General features: G+C 52.2%; 2 protein-coding genes across 7 annotated transcripts in view; both read left to right on the top strand.

Annotated features, from left to right (window-relative positions):
* The window catches only part of ELMO2 (engulfment and cell motility 2), a 38787-nt gene extending 31196 nt beyond the window's left edge, over window positions 1-7591 (top strand). For 2 of the 4 annotated variants that reach the window (XM_012640487.1, XM_012640489.1), the window contains 7 exons: window positions 250-386; window positions 1543-1706; window positions 1804-1916; window positions 2098-2205; window positions 2985-3067; window positions 4703-4780; window positions 6061-7587. In XM_012640487.1, coding sequence (XP_012495941.1) covers window positions 250-386; window positions 1543-1706; window positions 1804-1916; window positions 2098-2205; window positions 2985-3067; window positions 4703-4780; window positions 6061-6261 — 884 coding nt within the window. In that variant the 3' untranslated portion in view covers window positions 6262-7587. Of the gene's footprint in view, window positions 1-249; window positions 387-1542; window positions 1707-1803; window positions 1917-2097; window positions 2206-2984; window positions 3068-4702; window positions 4781-6060 lie in introns of those variants that run through there. The other 2 variants (XM_012640490.1, XM_012640488.1) reach the window with 2 other exon arrangements.
* A 1585-nt stretch (window positions 7592-9176) lies between these two features.
* SLC35C2 (solute carrier family 35 (GDP-fucose transporter), member C2) lies at window positions 9177-22462 on the top strand. Of its 3 annotated transcripts, none has more exons than XM_012640468.1 (10): window positions 9177-9239; window positions 14233-14605; window positions 15005-15155; window positions 15742-15805; window positions 16485-16557; window positions 17100-17268; window positions 17376-17459; window positions 19952-20127; window positions 21157-21286; window positions 21635-22462. In XM_012640468.1, the coding sequence occupies exons 2-10, from the start codon at window positions 14486-14488 to the stop codon at window positions 21763-21765; spliced, it is 1098 nt and encodes a 365-aa protein (XP_012495922.1). In that variant the 5' UTR covers window positions 9177-9239; window positions 14233-14485; the 3' UTR covers window positions 21766-22462. The 3 variants fall into 3 exon arrangements, with proteins under 3 accessions (XP_012495922.1, XP_012495923.1, XP_012495924.1); XM_012640469.1 differs by having other exon boundaries at window positions 9186-9239; window positions 14230-14605; XM_012640470.1 differs by having other exon boundaries at window positions 9188-9239; window positions 14230-14605; window positions 15076-15155.
* Window positions 22463-26539: the final 4077 nt, after the last annotated feature.

Below are 26539 nucleotides of genomic sequence, written 5' to 3'. Positions count from 1 at the left end.
GCTACCCCACCTCTGTAGATAACGGCTTGCTGAGTCTGTAACAGAGTAGAGAGAGGAGGACCAAAAAAAAGCACCCTGGAGAAGAAGGCTAAGGAAGTGGGAGAAAGGCCTATCCTCCATGCCTTTTTGCCACAGTCCTTGGTCTGCTTTTGTTCCTCAGGACTTTGGTGCAGAGAATCCAGTTTCTGGACACGAGCTCGCAGGCTCCCGCCAGCAGAGGCTTCACCCTTTCCCTGTTTACTTCCACAGCAAACGAAGGACGCAACGACTACCACCCGATGTTCTTTACCCATGACCGAGCATTTGAAGAGCTTTTTGGAATCTGCATCCAGCTATTGAACAAGACCTGGAAGGAGATGAGGGCAACAGCAGAGGACTTCAACAAGGTCAATGTCACTGAGCTTCTCCGAGGCCTGTGGAAGGAGACTGTCACACAACAGTCTCTTGACAGCTGGCCAGTGCCTGGAGAATCCCTGAGCTGGAAAAGCAGCTCGGTCTGCAGTGCTGAGTCACAAGACTGAGGCGTTGGAGAGCTCAGTCCCATCTGGTTGTTACTCCCTAGTAACCTTGAGCAGGTGTCTTCTCCTTGGTACCCTAGGCACTCATTTGCCCATTGAAGCCAGCACCTGCCCCTCCTGTCCTCCTTGGGGGCCAAGAGAGTAAGCATAGCGAGAGTAGCTGTGGTTTATCGAGCACTCCCTGCGCGCAGGCGCTGCTGTAGTTCTGGGAACGGGGAATGTTAGGGGGGTGGGAGTGGACTGGCAGGGGGTGCTCGTCATGGGTGCTTAATCGACAGTTGTCCCTCTGTGCTTTCTGAGTACCCATTCTATGCAGAGCACTGTGCCAGGCCCTCAAAAACTCATAATCTAGGGGTTGAGTGTTTTGAAGTTGATCATCTCATCATAAAAAATTCAGAAAGTATAAAGAAGAAAAAGTCACCTATAATTGCACCACCCAATGACAATCATTTTTGTATCTTCCTCTAGTCTTTTCTCCCTCTGGATTTTTCCTACGTTAGTGAGATCATACTGCACATGCAGTGTGGTATCTTTTTTTTTTTTTTTTAACAGTTATTGTTTTAGGGGAGCTAACACTTTTTAACTCACCACAGTGTGCCAGGCACTGTGCTTGCCTTCCGGGTAGCATCTCATATTCTGTATGGCAGCACATATCAGAAGATGCATCTTTCTTTCTCTCACTTTAAAGTAAACAGATGGAGGCCTGAGGATATTAAGTAATTTGCTCAAGGAGCAGATTAAGGGACAGAGTCAAGATCTGAACCCATTTCTCTCTGACTCCAGAAACCCAGGCTCATTTCCCCACACCGTTGACTAATTGAAATATATGAGAAATAAGGCATCTGTCATTGTCAGTCATTTGATCTGAATAACCACCTAAGAAGGTGTACCTTATCCACCCAGCAGATGTCTGTGGTGCTTGTCTGCTTAAGACTCTGGGGTAGGAGAGAGCTTGCCGTTCCAGAATTGGCCTGTCCATTGATCAGAACAGTGGTGTGAGTTGGTTGCCTTCTTTTCCTCTTAGGTTATGCAAGTAGTCCGAGAGCAAATCACTCGAGCTTTGCCCTCCAAACCCAACTCTTTGGATCAGTTCAAGAGCAAACTGCGTAGCCTGAGCTACTCTGAGATTCTGCGACTTCGCCAGTCAGAGAGGATGAGTCAGGATGACTTCCAGTCCCCGCCAATTGTGTAAGTGCCATCCCAGAGGCAGCCACCAGCTCTGCCTCCCTTGCAGAGCTCCACTGTCCCCATGATCTCCTCTCACCCCGGTGCATGTCCACTCCAGGGAGCTGAGGGAGAAGATCCAGCCTGAGATCCTCGAGCTAATCAAGCAGCAGCGCCTGAACCGGCTCTGTGAGGGCAGCAGCTTCCGGAAGATCGGGAACCGCCGGAGGCAAGGTGAGAGGAGGCGTGGGTTGGGGGCTGGTCCTCGCTGACCACACTCCCTGGTGCCCGGAGGACCCACCTGGGTGGCCGTGCAGGGAACAAGCAGGCCACAGGTGGCCCTTTTGCCCTTTGTGTGCCCTGACCTTTGCCAGTACTGTCCCTGCTCACCTGCTTGGCCTCCCTTGTGTTCCAGAGCGGTTCTGGTACTGCCGCTTGGCACTGAACCACAAGGTCCTGCACTACGGCGACTTGGATGACAACCCTCAAGGGGAGGTGACATTTGAATCCCTGCAGGAGAAAAGTAGGTTCATTTCTCTGCTGATGTGTCATGGTGGCTGGGTCATCTGGAGACCTGGTTCTGGTCCTGCTGTTTCAAACGGATTATCTGGGCTTGTGCTCGTTATCTCTCGAGACCTGTTTCCTTATCTGCCAGAGATCATCTCTTCCTGGCCTACCTCACAGGCTTGTTGGGAGAATTAATGAGCGTGGCGTATAGATAGTAAGGGGCAGTTCGAGACCAAGTTGAAAGGCAGAACTTAAGAGCAGAAGCTCTGAAGCCAGACTGCCCGAATTCAAATCCTGGCTTTGCCCCAAATTAGTTGTGAATTCTAATTAATTGCAAGATAGTCCTCCCCTCTGCCTTGGTTTCTTCTCCTATAAAATGGGGATAATGGCCCCACTTCCCTCCTCCTGAGAGGATTGTATGACTGGCATGTTGTGGCTGGCAGGTAGTAAGCATAACTGTCAGCAGCTGCCACTGCTGTTTGCTGTGGTGGCATTTTCATCTCCATTATTGTGAAGGGGAAGTGAGGTGAGTGTCCAAGACCCATTCCTTGGGGAGATAAATTCAAGAGCCCTGAAGCGACCCCCAGTTAGCTTTGACACAGCCTCACCAGGCCATGGTCTACAGGAAGTGACTAGGGAGGAGGGAACAAGTCCAAAGCCACCTTACACCCTTACCCTGGCTGAGCTAATACAGCCCTTTGAGTCTGTGGGCACAGGGCCTCCCTCCCAGCACTGACGCAAGCACTGACCAACTTGCCCATGAGCTTCCAGAGACTAATGTCCGTCATTTATCAGTTCCTGTTGCAGACATTAAGGCCATTGTCACTGGGAAAGATTGTCCCCACATGAAGGAGAAAAGTGCTCTGAAACAGAACAAGGTGAGTGGAGAGGAGAGTTTGAGTGGCTGTCACAGTGATACCTGTGGATCACTGTGAGATACACTGAGAGTACAGTTGGTGGCGGGCTTTTTCAGTGCATGCTTGCTCTCTTCCCCTCTCTTTAAATTATTCCTGAGTGCTTTATTAAGAATCTTAAACATACACAAAAATAGATAGAAGCCCTATGTACGCATCACCTACCCTCAGCAACTATGGCAACGTCTGCCCATCCACTCGTTCCTCTCCCTATTACTTTGAAGAAAATCCCAAGTATTGTATCATTTCATCTGTAAATATTTAGTATATATCGCTAAAATATAGGGACTCTTTTAACATAACTACAATACCATTATCATACCTAACAGGAAATAAAAAGTAATTATTTTAACAGTAAATATTACATTGAATTTCTATCAGTTGAATTTCCACCAATTGTCTTATAAATGTCTGTATAAAAATATATAAACATTTATATGTACATATACACACAATCATACCCATCTTGTTTAAACCAGAATCCAAATAAGGTCTACACATTGTGATTAATCTTTTAAGATTCTTAATTCATAAGTTCCTCTCCAATTTTTCCATCTTTTTTTTTCTTTGCAGTTTATTAGTTGAAGAAACCAGGTTGCTTGTTTGGTAGTTTCCCAGTGTCTGAATTTTGCTGATTGTCTCCCTGTGGTATAGTTTAACTTGTTTCTCTGTCCTAGATCTATAAATCGGCAGAGGGATCTAGAGGTTTGATCCAGTTCAGCTTTGACATCTTTCTGGCCAGACTGTGTCATAGATGGTGTTGTTTTCTATCACGGGGCACATAACGTCTGCCTGTCTCTCTTCTTGTGATGTTAGCAGACCGTTGTGCTCAATGCCTCATTCCATTAGTAAACTAAGGTTTGCAAACTAGTGATACTTTAATGCAGCCATTCCTTTTCGTTTGTTAGCTGAACTACTTCTCTGAAGAGAAACTTGCCCTTATCTACTGTTGGTTTCCCAGTGGTACAGTTAATATAAGAAAAGAAGATAAATGCTGATTTTTCCTTTATGTACCTACCTTTAAAACAATGAGTTAGTTCCTCAGTATCATTCAATATGACCAATTTTGTGTTTGTTTGTTTTTTATTATTATGAACTCAAGGGTTTAAGCAAACTATATTTGTTTCAGTCCATTACCATCACATATTTTGTTGATGCTCAAATTGTCCCATCTTTGTCTGCAATTTGTTTATGTTGTGATTTTTTAAACTGTTAAGACATTCCTATGCCAATTACAGCTTGATAAAAAGAAGAATCAGTCGTCTTGGTAACATAGAATAAAAACTTCTAGGATAACTTACCATGACAAACTCAGACATTCAAGCGTTCTAAGTGTTGAAAACGATCTTTTTCCCCATCTTAAAAGTATCACCACGTCTTAGGTGTGATTTGGGCGGGGAGTGGGTAAGTTAAGGTTGCTTATTGCGGGGCCTCATCTCCAGCCACACCTGTGTGCATGCCTAGGGGCCTGGATGACATCATATCTCAATCAACACATTTGATAATGATGCCAAGTTACTAGGACTTTGGCCAGGATCTTGGTGTGCTGAGCCCAGGTTGTTCCACTGCTCTAAGTAACTGAACCCCTTTCTCCCTCAGGAAGTGCTAGAATTGGCCTTCTCTATCCTGTATGACCCCGATGAGACCTTAAACTTCATTGCACCTAATAAGTATGAGGTGAGCACTGTGGCACAGCCTCAGACGGCAGAGTGACTCTCCACCTGGAGGGGAGGAGTGGGCAGAACAGGAATGTCCCAGTCTAGGCGCGTGACCACAGCATGCCATGAAGCCTGTGGGATGCTGAGGATCTGCCACGTGATGGGCCCTTCAGCCCTGAGCTGGGCTCTCCACACTACTCTTCAGCAGCAGCCGTAGGTTGTCATTAGAAAGATACGGTCCACTAGGAATGACTCATTTGCTTGGGATAAGGAAAATTCTCTTCTTCGCATTTTCTCTGTGGCCACCTACCTCGGTGAACTTGACAGATCTTCTTTCCTTGGGGCTCCTGGTCACATGTTATAGTCGATCCAGGCTGGACTTTGAAGCCAGATGGATCCAGTTCTTCTGACAAGGGGCTTACAGGTCCCTCTGCAGCCCTGGAAGATACTAGATATTAACTGAGTACTGCAGTTGAGACCCTATGTGCCTGGTGAGCTCTGAGAGCCATCAGTGGGAACTGGAGGGGGGGCTTCTGGAAGAGGAGACACTTGGGCAGGGCCTGAGCTAGTGGAGTTGCTAGTGGAGTTTTGCTGGAGGAAATGAAGAACAAGCAGGAGGGAAACCAGGTGAGCATAGTCATGGAACAAGGAAAACAGCAGTGGAGGGGACAGGACTTGAGATCGGATGGGTTGAGAAGACTTCTCTGTTATTCTCTCTTAGCATGAGAGTCTCCACATCAGTTTCTTTAGTACTAAGCTTTTAACATTAATTGACTGAGTTTTTTTAAATTTACTTTTTTTTTTGAAACAAAATTGAGATATCACAGGGATTCTAATTTGTGTCCTTTTTTCACCTAATATATTTATTTCCCCCATCCCATTTCCAATTTTGGGGGCAACTTCAGGTGGGTGATACCCCAGTACTCAGATCTCATGTTGCTATATTCATTAATTGCATTTTAGGTCATATTTCATATTATTATAAGAAGTTTTAATGTAACCCCCCTCATAAAAACCAGATCTCTTGAAAAAGCGAATGATCACCTCCTAATTTGTCTTTGTTATTATTCCACATCAATTTTGCCTATACCGAATAGTTCCCAAAGGGACTGTTGGGAGTCCCACCAGAAAGGAGACCTTGTACATAAAATCTATGCATTTAATATATATATATAAATTATACCTTGGTAAACTTGATAAAACAAATAAAATGGAATCTGGAAAAAAAAAGGGAACTTGGCAGGATCTCCTGCTGGACCAGGGGCCACCATGTGACATTTTGCAACTTGCTCCCCACAGTACTGCATCTGGATTGATGGCCTCAGTGCCCTTCTGGGGAAGGACATGTCCAGCGAGCTGACCAAGAGTGACCTGGACACCCTGCTGAGCATGGAGATGAAGCTGCGGCTCCTGGACCTGGAGAACATCCAGATTCCTGAAGCCCCACCGCCAGTCCCCAAGGAGCCCAGCAGCTATGACTTTGTCTATCACTATGGCTGAGCCTGGAGCCGGAGACACTGGTACCCAGGAGAAGGGATTTGGGGCCCAGGAGAAACACTCACAGTCTGGTGCCTTGTCTTTTGCTTGTACAAAATCCGTAGTGATTGTGGTGGCCAGTAAATGCCAGCCATTCCTCAAACCCATCTCGGACCACCCAGAGTTTCCTCTTGGTCCTGTCCACTAAGAGTCATGAAGGCAGGGTGCTCTGCCCTCCCCATCACCGTCAAGCCTGGGATTGGGCCATGAGGAATGAACAGCAGATGCCCTTGCCTTCCAGCCCAAGAAACTGCTTCTTGAAATGGACTTAACAACAGCCACTTACTTTTTCTTCCAAGCCTGCTCTCTGGTTAGCTGGATTCCCATGTGAGCAAGTGCTGGCCCAAGAAAGGCTGCCTGCAGAGGACACGTGCTGGGCGTGTTGAGAGGCTTGGAGTGACTGCCTTTGGGGGACCCATGCCTATGTCTCAAATCTAAGTATAAGCCTTGGGCCTTGGCACAGTGGATACCTTGGGCCTTTGCTTTTGTCTTGTTCACGAGGGTTCACTCCAGCCTCATATGGTGCCAAGATGCTGCTGCTTCTGAGGTTTGGCTCTAACATCTCTGATTTCTAGAGCCACCACATCTCTCTTGCCCTTGCAGATATCAGGGCAGATGGAAATTTCTCCCCACAAGCTCTCAGTCTCAGCCTGGCAAGTCAAGGATCTCCAGGCTGAGTCCTGCCCTCTTAGTCTCCAGGAATGCTGCAGGGAAAGCCCGGCTGAGGCCTGGGCCTAGACTGTGGTAAGGTCACTAGATTCTACGCCCTTCCCCCAACATTTATATCTTTTCCTTCGTTGGGGAGAAATCTCCCCCCTAACCCTCCAGTTTGCTTTCCTTTGGCCTTCCATACCCCAGGAAGTTTGCCTTCCCTTCCTCTCCTTCTTAGTGCTGTGGTTTCTGCCATTGGCCATGATTTCAGGGAGCTGGCTGAGGCCACAGCTGTGCCAATGGGGCTTCCCTGGTGCTGCAGCACTTGTAAACCACACACACAGCCTCTCTCCTTGGATGTACGTTAACACAGTGGCATACAGGACTGGGAGCCTGGCATGGTAGGTACTACCCAATGAAGATTGTACTATATATTTTCTTTACTATAGGCCATACTTATACAGACTTGTATATATATTTATATAAGATCTACCTATCCTAGGATGGAATGTTGGGGGAAAATAGAATTGTAGGGGGGAAAAAAAGTAATACTTGCAGTTGTGAGCCAAGATTGTAACCAGAGAGCAGCCAGGAGCTTCCTGTCAGTAACGATGTTTTCAATAAATACTCTTTCATGTATAAACTGTAGTTACTATTAGCAGCTGTTTCTATACACTTCCTCGCTGCCCAAAGATGAAGATTTCACCTTGGCAAGCCATTTTCAGCGTGTCTGGGCGAGTGGAGAGCTCCAGCTGGAGCTCTTAGCCACCTTCCAAGCGTCTTCCTCCTCCTCATTCACCCTCTCCCCATCACCCCCCCCCACACACACACAGACACACACCTGCTGGTTAAGGATGCTCACAGATTATTGCACTGGGACAAAGTGTTTTCTGCTGAGCCCTACTGGGTACAGCAGGGTATGGCATACTGTAAACCCCCACGAACACATCCTCCCTCTTCTCCCTGCCAGGGACACAGCCAGGGAACAGCTCGAGTACTTGTGCCTTACAAAGAAGACACGGTCTTCACCCTGTGTGTTGCCTGTGCTTAGTGCCCAGCCTTCCAGCTGGTGTTTTAGGCTGTTGCTCCAAACCTTGGCCTTGGAAGCTAGGAGGCTTGAATGAAGGCGGTGATGAAAATAGATACTTTCTCTTGCCTCTGAGAGAGAAGGGGCTAAGGACAAGCTCTTTCAAAAGGCATAGAAAGTGCATGCAATACAGGCCTCAAGGACTGAATAAAGCCAAGACCTTGGGCAGCGATGGGTACCATTTAGATGCTTGGGAAGCACTGAATGAACTAATGCCCATATGATGCCAGCTGGCGGCAGTGACAGCAGCAGTTTGCACAAAGCACTGCTTACACTCTGTCCTTGAGCCTTCTGTTCAGAGGGGCCAGGGAGCCCAGCTGAATTATGTGCAAGGATCCACGTTTGCAGGCTGTCTTAGTGCCAGAGAGCCCAGGTGGAGGCTGGAGAAGGAAGGCAAACAGCACAAAACTGGGCCTGAATGTGCAACCCTAGCTTGCCCTTGCCTAATGGTCTCCTTGTCCATAAATGCTGCCCCTTTAATCCATCCTGCAAGATGAAGAAAATCTGAACTGCCTAGCTGGCAGTGGGGCCACTACAACCTGCCCCTTGGCTACTTTAAACACAAACAACCTGGGTTGCAAGCAAGGCTGGATGGAGCGTTCTCACCCCCTCCGTTAGGATTCTTCGATTCCTCTACCTGAGGTGCTGTACCCTTATTTATGCTATTGATATTGGGATAATTCTTATAAAGTTTCAGGCATACAGAAAATATTTCACAAATATTTATTATTCCTTCTGGATCTCTTAAGTCTTAAAGTTTAGTGCTTCTGACATCACTCTCCAGCTGGCTTGAGGTCCCAGAAGAAAAAGCCCATGAGATACTTATCTTCGTGGTTCCTTCCACGGTTGCCCAGCACTGGACTGGGCATGAGAAAAACGATTCGTCCAAGAAAAATAAACAGGTGACCATTTTTTGGATGCAGAACACTAGTAGGAACCAGGGCTCCAGAGCAAACCCCTGCTTGAGCGGAGGAGACAATTACAACACAGGGCTGTGCTCAGCGCTGGCGGGGCTTTCCGGAGGAGGGAGCCGCTCAAGGTCTGAGCAGAGAGCGGGAGAAACACCCGACCACGGCCGCCCCGGCTCCGCCCCGCCCCTCAGTAGCTTCCGGCGGAAGTTACCCCCCCCTCCCATGGCGTGGCGGCTGCGTCTGGCCTCGTACTTCCGGCGGGAAGGTCCCTGCCGGGAGCGCCCCAGGTGGAGGTGAGTGGGCTCGCGGCTGGACTCCCCGTGCGCTCCCTGAGGCTGGGGGCGGGGGGTTGGTCCGGGGCTGGAGCCGGGAAGTGGGGTCGCCGGCAGGTCTCTGCGCATGGCGGCGTGGGGCACGCCCATGCGCCTGCCGCTCCCCAGGCCTTGGTCTCCCGGTCTGGGGAGGGACAGGGGTCTCCAAGCTCTCTCCTGCGGGGCGCCTGCCCCGCACCCGTTCGTCTGGTATTTACTGAGCACCTGAGACGTGCCGGGCCCTGGACCCAGGCGAGAATCTGACAGAGCCCTGCCCTCAGAGGCCGGCATCCCGCGGTGGGAGTGGATCGGGCAGTAACCACGTGAGCAAACAAGGAAACGTCATATGGTGGGAAGCGCCACGAGGATGGGGGCGGGGGGGATAGTTTTCGGCCAAGCTAAGGTCTGCGGAAGGGTGTAGGCCGAGGGAACAGCAAGTACAAAGGAGGACACAGACTCGATGTGTTGGACAGATAGCAGGAGGCCACTGTGGCGGGTAGTGGGGGCAGTGGTAGGCGAATGAGGTTGCAGAGATGCGCAGAGGCTAGATCGTGGGAGGACTTCCTTGTGGGCTGTGTGGAGGAGTTGGGATTAGCCCTAAAAGGGCATGGTCTGCGACTTTGTGTGCTTAAGCCATCTCTCTGGCTGCTTTGTCTATTCCGGGTTGTAGGGAGGAAGGGAAACAGGGAGACCAGCTGCAGTCGGTAGGCGAAAGATGATTGTGGCTCAGGCTGTGGCGGTGGGAGTGGAGGTGAAGAGAAGTAGATGGGTGAAGGATATTGAAGGCGGAACTGACAGGGCAGGATTTGAGGAATGAGGGAAAGAGAGTGGTCAAAGATGACTTCATCATTGATTTTTGGGTTTGGCTTAAGTAACTGGGTGTATTTTGGTGACATTTAATAAATGACTTTGGGTTGGGGGCATGAGAATAATTAAAAAATCTTAGAGCATTTTAAGTTTTAGATATCTTCAGTGGAGCTACCATATAGTTAGATATACTAGTTTGGCACTCACAGAGAAGGTTAGGGTTAGTGTGAAGAATTTAGAAATCATTGGCAAGTCGATTGGGTGGGATGAGGTTACTTAGGGTAAGAATTAAGAGAAACCAGGGTCCCGGCCTCAGGCACCCGGTGTTTACAGGTTGAGTTGAAGAGGAGGTGCCAATTAAGATGACCAAGGAATCCAGAAAAGCAGAAGCCAGGCGAACGTGATGTCGTGGCGTCCAAGAGAAGGTTGTTCCAGGAGGAGGAAGTGGTTGGTTGTATAAGATGAGAACAGAGACCTGACCCTTAAAGGGGCAATGGGAGGAGGGTGTGGTGACTCACTGGAGCAGTGGAGACAGGCTGAAGCAAGGACAGGAGGTGAGGGAGTGGGGCTGGCAGTGCAGGGCCCTCTGGGGAAGTGTCGCTACCAGGGGACCAGGAGGGGAATAAGCCCCTACCTTGAGCCAACACTTAGTGCCCTACCTGATGCCACTGACTCCCCCTCCCAGGAGGCAGATGGTTTTATCTTTGCAGTCGGAGAAACTGAATCCAAAGGTTATGAAACTTAGGGCAGCGGCACAGTAGTAAGTGGAGGCACCAGGACTTGATCCAGGTTTCTAACTCCAAAGTCCACACTTGTAAGCACTAAGCCACACTGCCCATGTTACAGTTGAGGAGACTGAGGACTGAGGGGAGCATGTGCTCCCCTACCCTGATACGCTGTTGCTCCCAGCTGAGCTGCTCCCTGGGGGAAAGTGAAGCAGAATATGGAATTCTTTTCCTGGGCAAGTGAGATTTGAAAAAGAGCATTTATCCCTTTAAGCCTGGTTTCCCTTATCATAAAATAAGGATGAGGACATTATCAGTTTCATGTCTGTACCTCCAGTGCTTAATAAATGCACTTTGAACATGGCTAGATGATTTCCAAGGGCCCTTCTGGCTGAGGTTTGGCTTTAATGTTTGTGGATAGGTGACCTTCTGAATGCTAATGAGAAAATGAGTCAACTTTGAAACAGTGCTACTTGTGGCTAGGGCAGTCATGGGGACTTCTTGGAGGTAGGGGACCTAGGCTAGGTCTGGGAAGGAAGGTCAGGAGTTGAACAGTGGGGATGGGGAAGGGGCATTGCACTGTTGGAGCTGGAACCTCAGCAGAAGCAGAAAGTGCAGGAAATTGATTCACAAAAGGGTGAACAGACTGCCCTGGCTTGGAAGCCACAGGAGGGACCCATGTGGGGAGAGTACTAAGAAGAAAGCTCTCTTAGTGCCAGCATGCCCTGTGATTACCTGTGTAGGGTAGCAGTGGTTCTCAACAGGGAAGAGTTTGGATCCCTAGGTGACATTTGTCAATATCTGGAAACATTCTTGGTTGTCACAGCTTGGGGTGAGGGGGAACGATGCGACAGACATCTAGCAGGTGGAGGTCAGGGATGCTGCTAAACATCTATAATGTATAGGGCAGATCTTCTTCCCACGAAGAATTATCTGGCCCCAAATATCAGTAATACCAAGGTTGAGGAACCCCGGTGTAGAGGAAAGAATGTGGGCCTTGAGATCTGTAAGTTTGGTGCCATTGTGCCCCGCTCTCTAGCCGTGTGAGCAGGAGTCTGACTGTGGGAGTTGCAGGAGAAGCAGAAAGAACCACGTAGGACACTACACAGTTTTTTGGGGAGAGGTTGGTGGCTCCACCATGGTAGTGGTGGAGGTTGGGAGATGTGGTTGTATTTGGGCTACTTTTGAAGGTAGAGGTGACAGTGTTTGTTGATTGAATGTGGGCTAAGGGAAGGAAAGGAATCAAGGATGCAGAAGAGTTTTTTTCCCTGAACAGCTAGGTGAGTGGGGGTGCCGTTTGCTGGAAGAGGAGCAGGTTCGGATGGAGGGCGGGTGTGGAAAACAGGGGTCAGTTTCAGACACTCTGGGTGTGAGATGCCTGGTATTAGACGTCCATGGGAAGAGGTCAGGCTGGCAGGTGGATATTCTTCTGGGGTTCACGAGGAATCAGCTGGGTACACAGTAGGGAGACGTCAGCTTACAGAAGGCACCTCAAGGAGTGAGACTGCATTAGGTCAGGTAGGACAGTGACTTTCAACCCGTTGGATCCAACACCCTCTTTTTATTACAAATATTTTGTAGCAGCTGCCTTTATTATCCTGAAATGACACTTAGAGTTGGTAAAAACTGCCTACACACAATTTTTTAAAAATCAACAATGCCCTAACTATAATATAAACAAAGTAATTAACAATAAAATAAAACATGTTTTAATATGTGAGTTCCAGGGCACAGCGACACTAGGAGTCATGGTGAAGCAGCTGCCACTGTCCCCTCCCTGTAGAACCTCTGGGAGTGTGACAGCCACAGTGCAGACCAACACAGCCATGTTGTCTTGGCCTCTCAAAAACCACTAGTGCCATTGCTGTAGGTGTAGTTTTTCCAGGATGAGAGCTCTTGGTACCATTTTGACCTTTCCGAGAGTACAGTGTTGCCTCAGGGGTCATCGTCTTCGTGGAAATTTTAGTTCCTAGTAGAACCATGAGCTGCTCTTTGTTTACATATAAAACAGGTTCTAGGGGCAGGTGATTATAAGCTGGTCTTTCACCTATGTAATATCAAAGTCATGCACGATGCAGAATGATTCTTAGTCATATGGACTGCCCCTTCATTGTCCCTGCTCACTAAATGGCAGGAGCATCCCCCAAAACACCACCACAGGTTTCCACAGCCCCTCTGAAGAGAAGTGTAGCCCTAGGGAGACCTTTGGGCGAAGCCTTGTGCCAGCTCCCTGTCAACCCTGGGGAAGGGGAGATGATAACGGGTGTTCCAGGGTACAGAGCAGAATGCAGTCACTCCCTGCAGAAAGGACTGGGGGTGGGGAAGGAGGAGGGGTGTCTGATCAGATGGTTCTAGGAAGGCTTCAAGGAGGTGGCATTTCAACAGAATGGGAACATCTCAAAGGGGGAGATGGGGAGGAGAGGGTGTAGCCGCAGCAGGTGTGTAATGCTGGACCCAGTGCCCCTCTAGGCACAGGTGGTCTGCCCAGTGTCCCTGAGCCTGGCATGCTCTGGGCACTCGTTAGGGCTGGCTGGATTGGTAGAAAGGCTGGGAGTGGTTTAGTTTTGCAAGACTCTGTGGGATAGTTGTCAGAGTTAGGGCAAAACGGGTATTGGTTTCCTGGTCCATTTTTAACCCCCAAAGTCCAGATCAGTGCCCTGAAAATTACATGCATGCTCTGTCACTGAGCATCAAACCGCATGGAGAATGTACAATATGCTTGGTGTGTATAGACCTGTGGACATGCTGGTCCCTGTCTTTGTGGAGCTCATAGCCTCGCAGCGGACAGACACAGATCAGGCCCTACACGAGTGCTACGAAGGTGAAGTAGGGGAGCTGCAAGAGCCACCTGTATCTCATGGGGGACTGATCAAGGGTGTGTGGGGAGCCCAAGAGCAACCTTAGAGCTAACGATGAGAAGGATCAATGAGCAAGGACTGAAGAGTGGGCTTATCGTTCTTTCTGTTCCTTTAGGCGACAGGAAAGAGCCCGGTGTGTTTGGGGAACTGAGAGATGGCTGTTGGGGCCAGGGCCCAGAGAGCCTGGAGCTGAGGCTGGAGAGACTGGTAGGGGCCAGGTCAGGGCCTTGAGAGCCCCAGGAAGAGTTTGGGTCTTCATCAGAAAAGTTCTGGAAGCACCGAAGCGTTTTAAGCAGTGGTCTGACATGAACAGATTTATGTTTTTAAAAAGGTCACTTTTAGTGGCAGTTCATGGAGAACAGCTTAAGGTGATAAGACTGGACATGGCATGGGGCTCTGTGAGTGCCTGTGCTGGGCATGGGCTCCTTGCTGCCCAGTCTGCTTGGACCTGCTCCCCGTGGGCTGGGGCCGGCCGGAGGCAGACCCCCAGGAACCCCGAGTCACGCGGCCTTCACTGGCGCCTGTGGCTGCAAGGGGCACGTCTCTGCGTGAGCCTCCAGAGCTGAATTTTCTCTTTTCTAGCAGCAGACCTGGAGCCTGTGGGCCCTGCCTCCAGTTAACCATGGAAAGGGTCAGCTCAGGCCACCAGCCCCTTAGGTGAGGACTCCGCCTGGGGCTCTGTTGACCATTCCGAATCATGGCGGCGAAGAGAACTCCTCTAGCCAGGAGACGTTCTTGTTGAAAGTCCTGGTCCATCTCGGCGGGCTCTTCCCACAGTCTGTCTTCAAGAGAGGTGCTGCCCGGCTGACCCAGAGCTAGGGTGTTGCAGCTTCCACGGATGGGGAGGTGGGCCCTGGACGTGGCCTTTGTGTGGAAGGCGGTGTTGACTCTGGGGCTGGTCCTTCTCTACTACTGCTTCTCCATCGGCATCACCTTCTACAACAAATGGCTGACGAAGGTAACTGGGGGCCTTGCCGGTGCAGGGGGCTGGGACGAAGGTGGCTGGAGCCATGGCTGCGATGCCCCTAATGTTCAGTAGCAGGAGGGCACAGGCTTTGACTAGCCAAACTAGAGGCCATTCATTCATACCTGGTGGTGGAACAGGGCCCTCCAAGCCTGCCATGCCAGGGGGTCCCATTAAATGTGTGGATCGGGGAAAATCAAAGAGAGGGGGAGGTGCTGAGGGATGAGCTGGGGAAACTTGGGGGCCAAGGCAGCAGCTGTTTCCACCTAGAAATGTTGCAATATTTTAATCATGGACGCAGCTGTTGGCCCACCATGGCTCTGTGGGAGGGAGCCGGGTGTGGGGCAGGCCATCGAAACCAAGCCTGGGGTGTCTGCTTTGGACTCCGTACAGAGCTTCCATTTCCCCCTCTTCATGACGATGCTGCACCTGGCCGTGATCTTCCTCTTCTCTGCCCTGTCCAGGGCGCTGGTTCAGTGCTCCAGCCACAGGGCCCGCGTGGTGCTGAGCTGGACCGACTACCTCAGAAGGGTGGCTCCCACAGGTACGTGCGGGGGCAGGGCAGGAGGAGGGCTGCTGGGGAAGCACAGGCCGGGCACAAGAGAGACCCCCCCACGCCCACCCTGTGCCTGGCCAGTCCTGCGAGGAGGGGTGCTTGTGGCCCAGGGAGGTTTAGTGCAGCTCGTGGAGTCTGGGGGGAAACCGAAGTGTCTGAGGATGCTGAGAACTCGATGGGGAGGAGATGGGAGAAATGAGAAACGAGAGGGTCGGCAGGGGTTGGGTCCTGGAGGCCCAGGTCCCCTGTTGCGTTTGTGCTCCCTCCTGAGGGAGAAGGGTTTGCAGTGAGTACATTAATACCCCTCATCAGGGGGATAATCAAAGTATTTAACAAATGAGAATGACACAGGCCCCAGGCGATCAGAATGGACTTCAGCCCTAACACTGCAGCAGTCCTCTGCCTTTTTGGCCAGGTATTAACCTTTTAGTCGCTGGATGGAAAAGGCCTGAGGGCCCCAGAGGAGGAGCCAGGGAGGTACAAAAGTGGAGGACACTCGAGTGCCTCGGCACTGGTCCCCTCTGGCTGCGTGCTGACTGCCCACACTGTCTGCTGGGGCCCCTTGTCTCCGCAGCACTGGCGACAGCACTTGACGTGGGCTTGTCCAACTGGAGCTTCCTCTACATCACCGTCTCTCTGTGAGTACCGGCCACACCCTGCCACCTCCCTTCAGGCTCAAGCTGTCTGTCCATCCAGCTGGCTGTCTGCACTCCTGGCCGACGGGCCAGCCACTCTCCACTTGTGGGACCAGCCCTTGCTTTCTCAGCTCCTCCCTGGCAGCTCTCCAGGAAGTCGCCAGCCTCTTCCGTACGCCCAGCGCAGAGGGGATGCTGTGCCTGGCTGCCTGGGGGAGCCAGGGAGCTCGCTCGGAGCCCCAGCAGTCGAGGCAGGGAGGACAGAGCAGCCGAGCAGCAGGTGGGGGGTGCTGGGCCGCAGCGGAGCCTCACGTGGGCATGAGGTCGTTCTCGCTGATGTTTTGCTTCAGAGACACGGTCCCTGCCTCGTATTCCTGCCCTCTTTTGCCACCCTCCCTTCCCCATCCTGGTGGGAGGTAAAGGACAGAACTCGGCGTGCTCACGTCAGAGCTGCAGCCTCTTCTCCCTGGTGATGATCAGAGGCCGCCTAGTCAGAGATTTCTTCTGATTAAAGGTTGCTTATCAACCCAGATGGCTCTGGCCGGCTCCTTTTGGTTTTTGTACCCAGAGTGCCCTCAGGGAATCAGGGAGTGCCCCCTTTTCCAGCCCACTGATTTGCGCTCCAGGCTTCTTTCTCAGTGCTGTGCTCCAGCAGTGCATTGTGGGCAATTTTCCCTTCCAGGTACACAATGACCAAATCCTCAGCCGTCCTCTTCATCTTGATCTTCTCTCTGATCTTCAAGCTGGAGGAGCTGGTGAGGCCCCAGCTTCTCTTTTGTCCTCCTGCCCCCACAGATGCTAAGAATAAAAGGGAGTCTGAGCAGTGGCCTGTCACTGTGGCAGCTGGCACTATTTCCTTTTCTGAGAAGGGACTTAGATGCAGGGGCAATTTTCATAAAATTTAGAAACTGGTGTGCTGGGGTAGTGACTGAGGGAGAAAACACTCAAATTCCAGGGCCTGGGCACAGCAGGGGCTGGGGCTCCCTGTTGTGCACGGCAGTGACCCCTGTTTAGCAGGTCCAGGGACGGGGGAGGGCCACTTGGGAGCCAAGGACAGCTGCCAGAAAGTACTTCAGTATTGAGAACAAGTAGGGACGTTGGGTATATATCAGCTGAGTGTCAGCCCTGCACATAGCAGTGGGCAAGGACTGTCCGGGACCCTCGGGGTGGGGCCGAAGGGTAGAGGGTTTCCTGCCGAGGGACAGCCAAGATGGCTGCTGACCCCAAACTCCAGGTGTGATGAACTCTTGATCTTCAAGACCCCTGAGCTAGCTGCCACTGCTCCTCATCCTACTAGCGCGCAGCACTGGTCCTGGTGGTCCTCCTCATCGCTGGGGGTCTCTTCATGTTCACCTACAAGTCCACACAGTTCAACATGGAAGGCTTCGCCTTGGTGCTGGGGGCCTCATTCATTGGTGGCATTCGCTGGACCCTCACCCAGATGCTCCTGCAGAAGGCTGAACTTGGTGAGCACAGGCCACCCACCCCCCAGAGAGAGGGGTGTGGGCATGGGCAGGGTGGAGGCAGGGCAGGGGCAGCCAGATCTGATGGACCCCCTGCCCCCACCCTGCAGGCCTCCAGAACCCCATCGACACCATGTTCCACCTGCAGCCACTCATGTTCCTGGGACTCTTCCCTCTCTTTGCTGTCTTTGAAGGTATGTTGGGCCATCCACCTCAGGGGCCCCTCAGTATAGCAGGTCCCAAATCCTTGCTGTGAGCCCAGCACGGTGGTAGCTGCAGAGGTTACTTAGATCCATCCTCCCAACAGCACATGGTTCGGGGGCTGGACAGACACGTAAACAAAATGGCTAGAATCCAGCATGGTAAATGTTACATAGAAAGCATGTATAAAACCCAGGAAGCAGTAATGACAGTGAATGTGTGCAGGGCCCTAAAGAGCACCAGGACTAGTCTAATCATTTTAAATAGAGTAACTCATTTAATCCTCCCAAGAATCCTGTCTGCGGTCCTCAACCCCCGGTACTGGTCCATGGCCTATTAGGAAATGGGCTGCGCATCACCCACAGCACACACCCGCGCCCCCCACCCCAATCCGAGGAAAAATTATCTTCCATGAAACCTGTCCCTGGTGCCAAAAAGGTTGGGGACCGTTGCCCTGTGTGGCAGTGCTGTTATTATCCCCATTTTGCAGATGGAAGGAACTGAGGCACAGAGAAGATAACATGCCCAAGGTCCCATAGCTCATAAATGAACCAGAATTGGGAGCCAGCGGCCTGGCTCCGAGTGGTTCAGCCCTACTCGTAGCTGCTGTGCATGCTGGCTCTAAGAAGAATTGTGATGAATTGTTTCAGGATGGTGGAGTGAGGCAAGTCAGAAAGGCTTCCCAGACGACATATTTTGGAGGAGGAGTGGGATTTGGGCAGTCGGAGGGAGGCATGGTGACAGGAAGTGGAACAGGAGGTTCGCTGTGTCCAGGCACATAACATCAGGCTGTATGTTCAGGGAGTGGGGGCCGAGTGTGGGCTGCCAGGGGCTGGAGGCCAGGGGCCGCACGCACAAGCCTGGGGACATGAGCAGTTCCCCTCCACCGTCACATTCCAGAGAAGAGGAGAGACGGAGAATTGTGCAGGCCGGGGGTGGGGAGGGTACGGTGCCACCTTCCTGTCTCTCATGTTTTGGGATTAGTCTTTGTTCCCTGTCTGTTTATCCTTCCTCCCAGAATCCCATCTGCCCTCAGGGTTGTTACAGAAAATTCTGTCCCACATCCATTTAAGTTTCAAGCAGTGAAGCGTCTCCAACCTCTCTGAGAAAATTATTCTGCAGCCTATTGTCCAGGAACTTCCATTCAGGGCCTGGTTTGGGGTTTGGTTTTCTTTTTTTTTTTTCCTTTTTCAAATCTCTCCCCATTCCTCCTTTGTACCCCCTCATACCAGACGCCACACTCTCCCTCCCTTCCTGGGTGTTCACACTGTGCCCCATCTCTGCAAAACCATCCGAAAGCCCGTGGTAGTCATCACTTAGCAAAGCTGCATGGATTTAGCTCCTTTAATCTTTTCTGGTAAAATTAATCCCCCAAGCACCTTCATTACTTACGTTGCTTCTCCCCGAATTCCCTTCCATTTGCCGATACCTTTGCAGTACTGCTGAGCCCAGCACCAAGCAAGATGTCCTGCATTGTGAGGCTGTTTTGCCTGGGGTGGGAGGACTGTCACTCTGCATTTCCTTGGTCTTTCCCTCCAGAAATCTCAAAGCACTTGTCCAGCTTCTAGCTACGACAGGTATCTCTGCTGTGCCCAGTTGGGGGCTTCCCTTGCCTCTGCTGGTCCACCACGGGGCCTTCCTGTGGGAGGGACCCAGGGAGCCATGCTGTCAGATGGACGGTGTTGGAGGGGCTGTGACCCCTCTGAAAGTCTAAGCAAAATTTGGAGGCATTGTGCACGTGCGTATGTTTCTAGAGCAAGGAGCCGAGGCTTCCATCACGTATTTATATGTTTGTGTGTTTCCTTTGGGGGAAGTGTTCATCAAATTATACTGCTTGTTTGAGAAACACCAGTCTGGTCCTAGTCCTCTCATTTTATCAGAAGGGAAACTGAGGTCCAGAAAGGGGACATATCTCAGCCCAAGTGCCACAGCTTTGTAATAGCAATTTTAACCCACCTAGATTAAAATGGAGGTTTGTAGGGTTAGAATTGTGTCCCTGTTTGTAGGTGGCTCAGCTGAAATTTAGACCGAGGAACTTCCCCAGTGGACCAGGCCATTGTCAGTCCTCAACTTGATGGGCTGCCCTGCCTCTCTTTGTCCCATTGGTTGTCCCAGCTGCAAAGTCCATATGAAATTACCAACTCCCCCCAAAGACCAGCAGGTAAAAACTGAAGGAGCGGGGCATTTCCATCCTAGAGTTTCCGTGTGGGGCTGTCCCCCTCTGCTTTAGCCCAGAGGCTCAGATGAGTCATCACAGGCGTGTGTCGCCCCGGGGCTCACAGGCAGCCATCACTGCTTCCCTGGTTTCTCCAAGTCTCCGGCCATCTCATGGGATCCTTTTGCATCTCCCATCCTTTCTCTCGGCCTCAGTCGGCAGGTGCTCCGTGAGTACTCATGGTGACGACGGCAGAGCTCATCTGGCTGACAGGCCCGGCCGAGGCAGCCCAGGACCTGGCCTCCCGCTCTCTCTCCCCATTGCTTTCAGGTCTCCATTTGTCCACATCTGAGAAAATCTTCCGTTTCCAGGACACAGGGCTGCTCCTGCGGGTACTTGGGAGCCTCTTCCTTGGCGGGATTCTCGCCTTTGGTTTGGGCTTCTCTGAGTTCCTCCTGGTCTCCAGAACCTCCAGCCTCACTCTCTCCATTGCTGGCATTTTTAAGGTACAGACTTGGGGGTGACCCTGGTCCTGTCTTAGAGGGGAGCCCCCTAAGGGTTTCTCAGCAGCCGCTTCCATCCCTGTGCTTGCACCAGGGCGCTGGGAAGGGCCCAGAAGTGCCCCATTAGGTACCAGCACTGTGCTGAATGCTGTGCTCTTCTCTGTCCCCCTCCCTGTCACCGCAGGCCTGTGAGTGGGTGTGATCACGCCCTTCCAAGTGGGGAAGCACAGAGCGGCTCCACCCAGGGCTGCAGGGCTAGGGCTGGGGCACATTTACATTTTGCCTTGAATGCTGACTCTGGGTATTTGGCAGTGGCCTGGAGCCGTAGGCTGAGAAGCCCTCATCCAGACTCATCAGTGGAGAGTTCCACGATTGATTGGTGGTGTCTGCCGTGGGCTCAGCCAGGGACAGTTACATCACGAGTGCCATGGGTAGTCAGTCTTGCTTTGCTGCCACCTGGCAGCTCTCTTCCCTGTCCCCCCTGCTCCCTCCTCTCAGGCCACAGAGGGGGTTTTCTCTTTGACCAGACACACACTGATACCGGAACATGAACCTAAACCCGGAAACAGGCCTCCCCAAGGGGCGCTGGCTGCCTGCAGAACAATGAGGCACAGCTGTGCTTCTCAGACCATTTGCAGTCACTGTTTACAAAGGACCCTGGGACCAGTGTGTGTCCTCAGCCCAGTGTCGCTCACGTGGAAGCTGGGGGCTCCCATCTGTAGGGCCTTCTGGAGGGCAGCTCTCCTCTATTCCTGTGGGTGTGGCATGGGCCGGCACCTGTGTCCCCAGCCCTGGATCTGGTTTGCCTCTCTATTCCTGGCAGCATTCTGTGAGAAGCTCCTCTTTAGTTGCATCTCATTGACACAAAGGGAGGCCTGCGACCCTGGCCCTCCTGCCCTGCCTGGGCCCTGGAGTTCAGGCGGGTCCGGACGGATCTCATGAGTGTGCCTGGGGCCCCGGCCCTGCGCCTTCCGTGCACAGGAGCCACATCCTCCTGCTGACCCCTTCCCCCTCCTGCCTCTCTGCCCCCAGGAAGTCTGCACTTTGCTGTTGGCAGCTCATCTTCTGGGCGATCAGATCAGCCTCCTGAACTGGCTGGGCTTTGCCCTCTGCCTCTCGGGAATATCCCTGCATGTTGCCCTCAAAGCCCTGCACTCCAGAGGTAACCCAGAGCCCCTTCCGGGAGCCTGTTTTCTGATGTCATTCCCCCCATGACTCTTAGCACTTCTGATTTCCCCTTGACCCAGCCCCAGCCCTGCCAGGAAGAGCCAGGTGGCTCCTGCCCTCCCCAAGGCAGTTCCAGTCTGGTAGCTGTCTCCACGGTTCAGCTGCCTCTGCCTCAGCTGTCGCTCTAATTCAGGAAGTGCCTGGTGGCTCTGCCACCGCCACTCCTGGGAAGATGTAGGGGTCATCTCCAGAGAGTGGGTGGGGACCTAAATCGGCACACAAGCAAATCAGGACAAACCAAGAAAACCATTGTTGGGTTCGTAACTGTGATCTCTCTCTCAAGGTGATGGTGGCCCTAAGCCCTTGAAGGGGCTGGGCTCCAGCCCCGACCTGGAGCTGCTGCTCCGGAGCAGCCAGCAGGAGGAAGATGACAATGAGGAGGAGGAGTACTTTGTGGCCCAGGGGCAGCTGTGACCAGCCATAGGCAGCAGCTTGCAAGGAGACCCCTCTCGATCCTATCCTACTGCCAACACTTGCCAGCAGCCCAGGGCCCAGGTGGCTCTTCACGGCAGCTGAGAGCAGTGGCCAGGGAGTCACCTGGGTTTGACCCTGTGATGGGGCTAGGTCAGAGGCTTGGGGCTCCCATCTCGCCCTTTGGAGCTTGGCCAAACGGGCGGTGAGTACCAGGCCAGTCTGGGACCGGATGGGAGCCGGGACCGCGCAATGCTAGAATCGCAGCGGGAGAAGGGAGTGGGCTGGTTCTTCCCAACCATTTGCTGGGCTCTGGCAGCCAAGACTAGTTTCAGAGGCATAGTGGCTTTCCAGGGGGGCTGGGTTAGGCCTGCAGAGCAACTGGAAAGGGAACCTGGAGAGGTCAGGGCCTCATCACCTGCAGGCAGCTTTTCTCAGAGAGCTGATTTATTTATAGTTTTGAAATAAATGGTGCACGGTTCACTGGCCGCCTTGTGTTGCTGGAGGTGTGGGGCCGTGGAGGGGGCAGAGTGGGCCTGGCCTCTCCCCTCCTTTCCCCGCCCAGGGCCCTCTTCAAATGACTGGTCATGAGCCAGGCCTCCTGTTCCAGCACAAGTGCCCCTCCTGGAGGCCCTGCCACACCTGCAGGCAGGAAATAAATGAATATTTACTGAGTACTGTATTCTGGAGACTTTACATGATCCATGAAATGGGGATGATACCTATCTCAAAGTTACTCAGAAAATCGAGTCAGTATTGGTAACAGTTATGTAAGTGTTTATTTTAATCCTTTTAACAACCAAGAGACCACAGCCTAGAAAAGGTAAAGATCTTAAAATGAGTGGCCAGGCTGGGGTTCACATCCAGGCCTGCGCGCCTCTGTATGTCTCTGTGCCTGCATCACTGATCCAGCTGTCTCCGGGAAGGGTTTATGGGCCCCTGGGACCTGGGCCTTCGGCTCACCTACCTTGGACTGTTCTTTAGACTGCAGTCCTCCCTCTGAAATGGGGAGTGATGAGACCCAGTTCTGATGGGCTGTGCCTTGAACCCTGCCCTGCCTGCTGCTGAGGGCTGGGTGCCCTGACTGGGGGGGCCAAGCTGTTCCAGGGAGAAGTGCTTTTAGCCACTCACAGCAGGTGGCGCCATTGCACCACACTGCAGCCCCCGGAGCCCAGTCCGACCTGCCACCACTCTCCAAATCCAGGAGAAAAAGGGTCCTTGGAAGAGGATACTGGGTGTCCATGGTGGGGACCAGGGTGGGGCTTGTTATAAAATTGTTCTCATCAGATTGGAGTCACTAAAGCTCACTTGCTGAAGCCTAGGAGAATGGAAACGTTTTAGAAACGGGTCTGCAAACTTTCTGTAAAGGGCCAGATAGTAAATATTTTTGGTTTGAGGACCATATGGCATGTGTCGCAGCTACTCTGCCGTTGTAGCATGGAATCAGCCATAGACGATACAGAAACAAAAGGGTGTGGCTATATTCCAGGGAAACCTTGTTTACAAAAGTAGGATTCCACTTGCCAGCTGTAGTTTGCCAACCCCTGCTGTAGAAGAATCCTTAAGAATTACTGAGTGCAACTTGGCAGTTTTACAGCTAGAGAGACTGAGGCCCAGGAGGGGGCCTTGACTAGCCCAAGGCCTTCAGATCCTCTGTTCCGCAGGAGTTGAAACTGATTATCTGCCTCTCGTTCGGATTCCCAGCACAGACTAGGCATGTGGAGCGGTAGCGCCGGTTGCTCCAAAGCGGTGCCTTATCTGGCTCCCGCACCTCTGCCCCCCTTGGGTTCTGCCAGCCCAGAGGACAGGATTAAAGGAAGCTCCCGCTCCTGCTCCAGCCGGATGACGGGAGAGGGCCGCCTCTGTCTGAGAGGCTGCTTGGGCAGCGGGGAGAGCCTGCCAGAGCCCTGCTGGCTCAGGTGGATGAGAGCTTCCTGTCTGCTCCCCTACCGCCCCCCTCCCCGGCACAGGGAGCAAGCGCCGCTGTCTGGTGCAGTAATTACAGGGTGCGGAGCAGGCCCTTACCTCGTGCATGTTGGGTTCAATGACAGCCCCTCATTTAGCGGCAATTACCAGCCAGGCCTGGAGGAGGGCTCCCTCTCCTCCTCCCCCACCCGGCCTACCCAGTCGCCTGGCCTCCCAGGCCAGACAACGTCCACCCTCAGCTTTGAGCCCTAGAACCACCCATGCTGTTTGCAGCCATTGCATCTCAGGGCTGCAGCGTCGCCATGGCAACTTGGTGATCGTACAGGTTGAGGGAAGCTGAGGATATGACTTGCCTCTCCAAGACTGTGGTGTTTGTCCCCACACAGCCTCCAGCTCCAAGGCTTCTGCAGAAGGGGGAGGGCAGGAGGGCTGACCCACAGGCTCGAGTTTTAAGCACTTACATGGCCACCGCCTCTCCCAGGAGCCTGCAGTGGAAGGAAGGTTAATGCCCCCAATATACAAGGACAACTGTGGCTGGTGGTGTGGTGAAGATGAGGACGGGCTGGAGTTTGCCTGTGGGAGAGACCAGAGCCACCCGGTAGGACCTGGCGTACCTTCATCTTCATTCTGGTACCCTCTCTGCCTTGAGGGCTCAAGGAATCGTCTCCATCTGTTTCTGCTCCATTCTGCTGTGAAAAACCTGAAAATCCCAGTGGCTTGAGAGTAGAATTACATGGCACCAAGAGAATTCTCTTCATGGTGCTTGCCAAAGCTTTCTGCATCATGGACTAGTGATGAACTGAGATGAGTCCCCGATTTGTAGTCTAGAGGACTGAGGGGAGGGACTCCCAGGTCATCCATTTAGCTCAACAGCATTCAGTGAGTGCTGGCCACAAAGCAGACACTTCTGGACTTGGAGACAGAGACATTTGTCCTTGGAGCCATCCTTCCTCCCAGCCCAGGGAAATGTCGAGGCAGGAGGGTGGGGAATGGGGAAAAAAGAACGGAGTAGCCTGTTCACTGGGCAGCTTCTAGGCCCTCCACGTAGGTGATTTGATTCATAGCTTTCCAGTGGGAATCGATTGTACCTATTGCATAGCTGTGGAAACTCGGCTCATCACGGCGGAGCGTGATAGTGGCGAAGAACACAGCCTCGGGACACCGGAGACTGAATGACGCGTCTGCTCTCTGCCCTGTGGTTAGCAGTGTGATCTCGGGCGTGTTGCTGGTCTGCTCTAAGCCTGTTTGTTTCCTTGTCTATGGGGAAGGAATAATAATGCAAACCTCCCGCTGAAGCTACTGTAGGGATGAAAGAAGACAATGTGAGTGAAGCAGTTTGCACAGTGCTGGGCACATAGTCGCTACCACTCAGCGCCAGCGATGACGGTGTCACACAACTTGCCCAATGACAAAGCAAGTGAGAGGAGGAGCCAGTGTTGGGGCCACCTGTTGCCCCTTCTTTGCTGCCGTGCCTGGCACAGAGGAGGCGCTTAATAGATGTTTGTTTTGTGAAGGAATATCCGATAGTGGAAACAAAATGCTTTGCCCTGTGAGAAGAGGTTACTCCCTGCCACCACCACCCATTCCCGCCAGCCGCCAGCCCGGAGAGCTTCACCCTAACTGCACGGCCCTGCCGGCAGCCAGGCCCCTTCACCCCTGCTTTGTAGTAACCGATTAGCTTGATACTTGTCCCATGGTTATTTAAAATTTCGTTGTCAACTAGTACATTTCCCGGAAACAGGTCCGCAGCCCTCAGTCCCGCTGGCATCTTGCTGGTGGGGCCATCCTTCCTCCTGGATGTCTGATGAGAATTCTCCTGCGGGGCACAACGGAGGAACAGAACATAGAACCAACAGAAAATGCATTAAAATGCATTTGGTAAATGTTTCTGGAGCATCCGCAATGTGCCCTGCCTAGTGATAGCTGCTGGAGATGTAGCAGTCGTTAAAACTCCTTCCCTGTCCTCAAGGAACTTCTGCAGGGCTTTTTCACAGAGACGGAGATTAGAGGGCAGGCCGTTTGTTAGAAAGTGGTCTTGGGAAAAAAACCTGTGAAAGGGAGGCGAAGACGCGGGTTTTGGCAGAGGGGAAAAGCTAAGCTTCGAGGTGGTCCCAATGCAGGCCTCAGCCAACCCCATCAGGGCTCTAGAGCTGAGATGGCCTCTCAGAGTTGTCCCGAGTTGGGGTGAGAGGTTCGGGCCTTTATACCTGAACGTTGACCTGTCATTGGAAGTGGGCCTGCCCCTGGAAAGAGGTGGGATTTGGGGTGAGGCAGTTTTCTTTAAATCAAGACAATCCACCCAAAAGACTAACAGCTGAGGACTCTCTTCCAGCCATGCTCCCAGCAGCTGAGGGAGTAGGTCCTTCATTCCTAAAGGGGGATCTGAGCATCGTGGCACCTACCACACCCAGAGTCCACAGTCTAGCTTCAGTGACCACCAGGGATCCCTGAAGAGGAAAGCAGTATCTGGCATGTATGTATATATATGCGTTTTTCTGGGAGAGAGTGTCCTTGACCCCTAAAAGATTAAGAACTGCTAGCCTATGGAAAGCCAGACTGATCCGTAACTTCAAAACAATGTGATCAGAGGTGCACACTGTAGGTGTTCAACAAATATAAAAGGATGGCTGGGTGGATGGATGGATAGGCAGATGGGTGGATGGGTGGATGGATGGGTGCATAGATGGGGAGGTATATGGGTGGGTGGATGGGCAGATGGGTGAATGGATGGGTGGGTAGGTGGTTGGGTAGATGGGTGGGTGGATGGATGGGTAGGTGGATGGATGGGTGGATGGGTGGGTAGGTGGTTGGGTAGATGGATGGGTGGATGGATGGGTGGATGGATGGGTAG

The sequence above is a fragment of the Propithecus coquereli genome, unplaced genomic scaffold (genome assembly GCF_000956105.1).
Source record: "Propithecus coquereli isolate 6110/MARCELLA unplaced genomic scaffold, Pcoq_1.0 Scaffold153, whole genome shotgun sequence".
NCBI lineage: Eukaryota > Metazoa > Chordata > Mammalia > Primates > Indriidae > Propithecus > Propithecus coquereli.
Note: the sequence above shows the minus strand (reverse complement) of the source record. Positions and strands in the feature narration are given on the sequence as shown.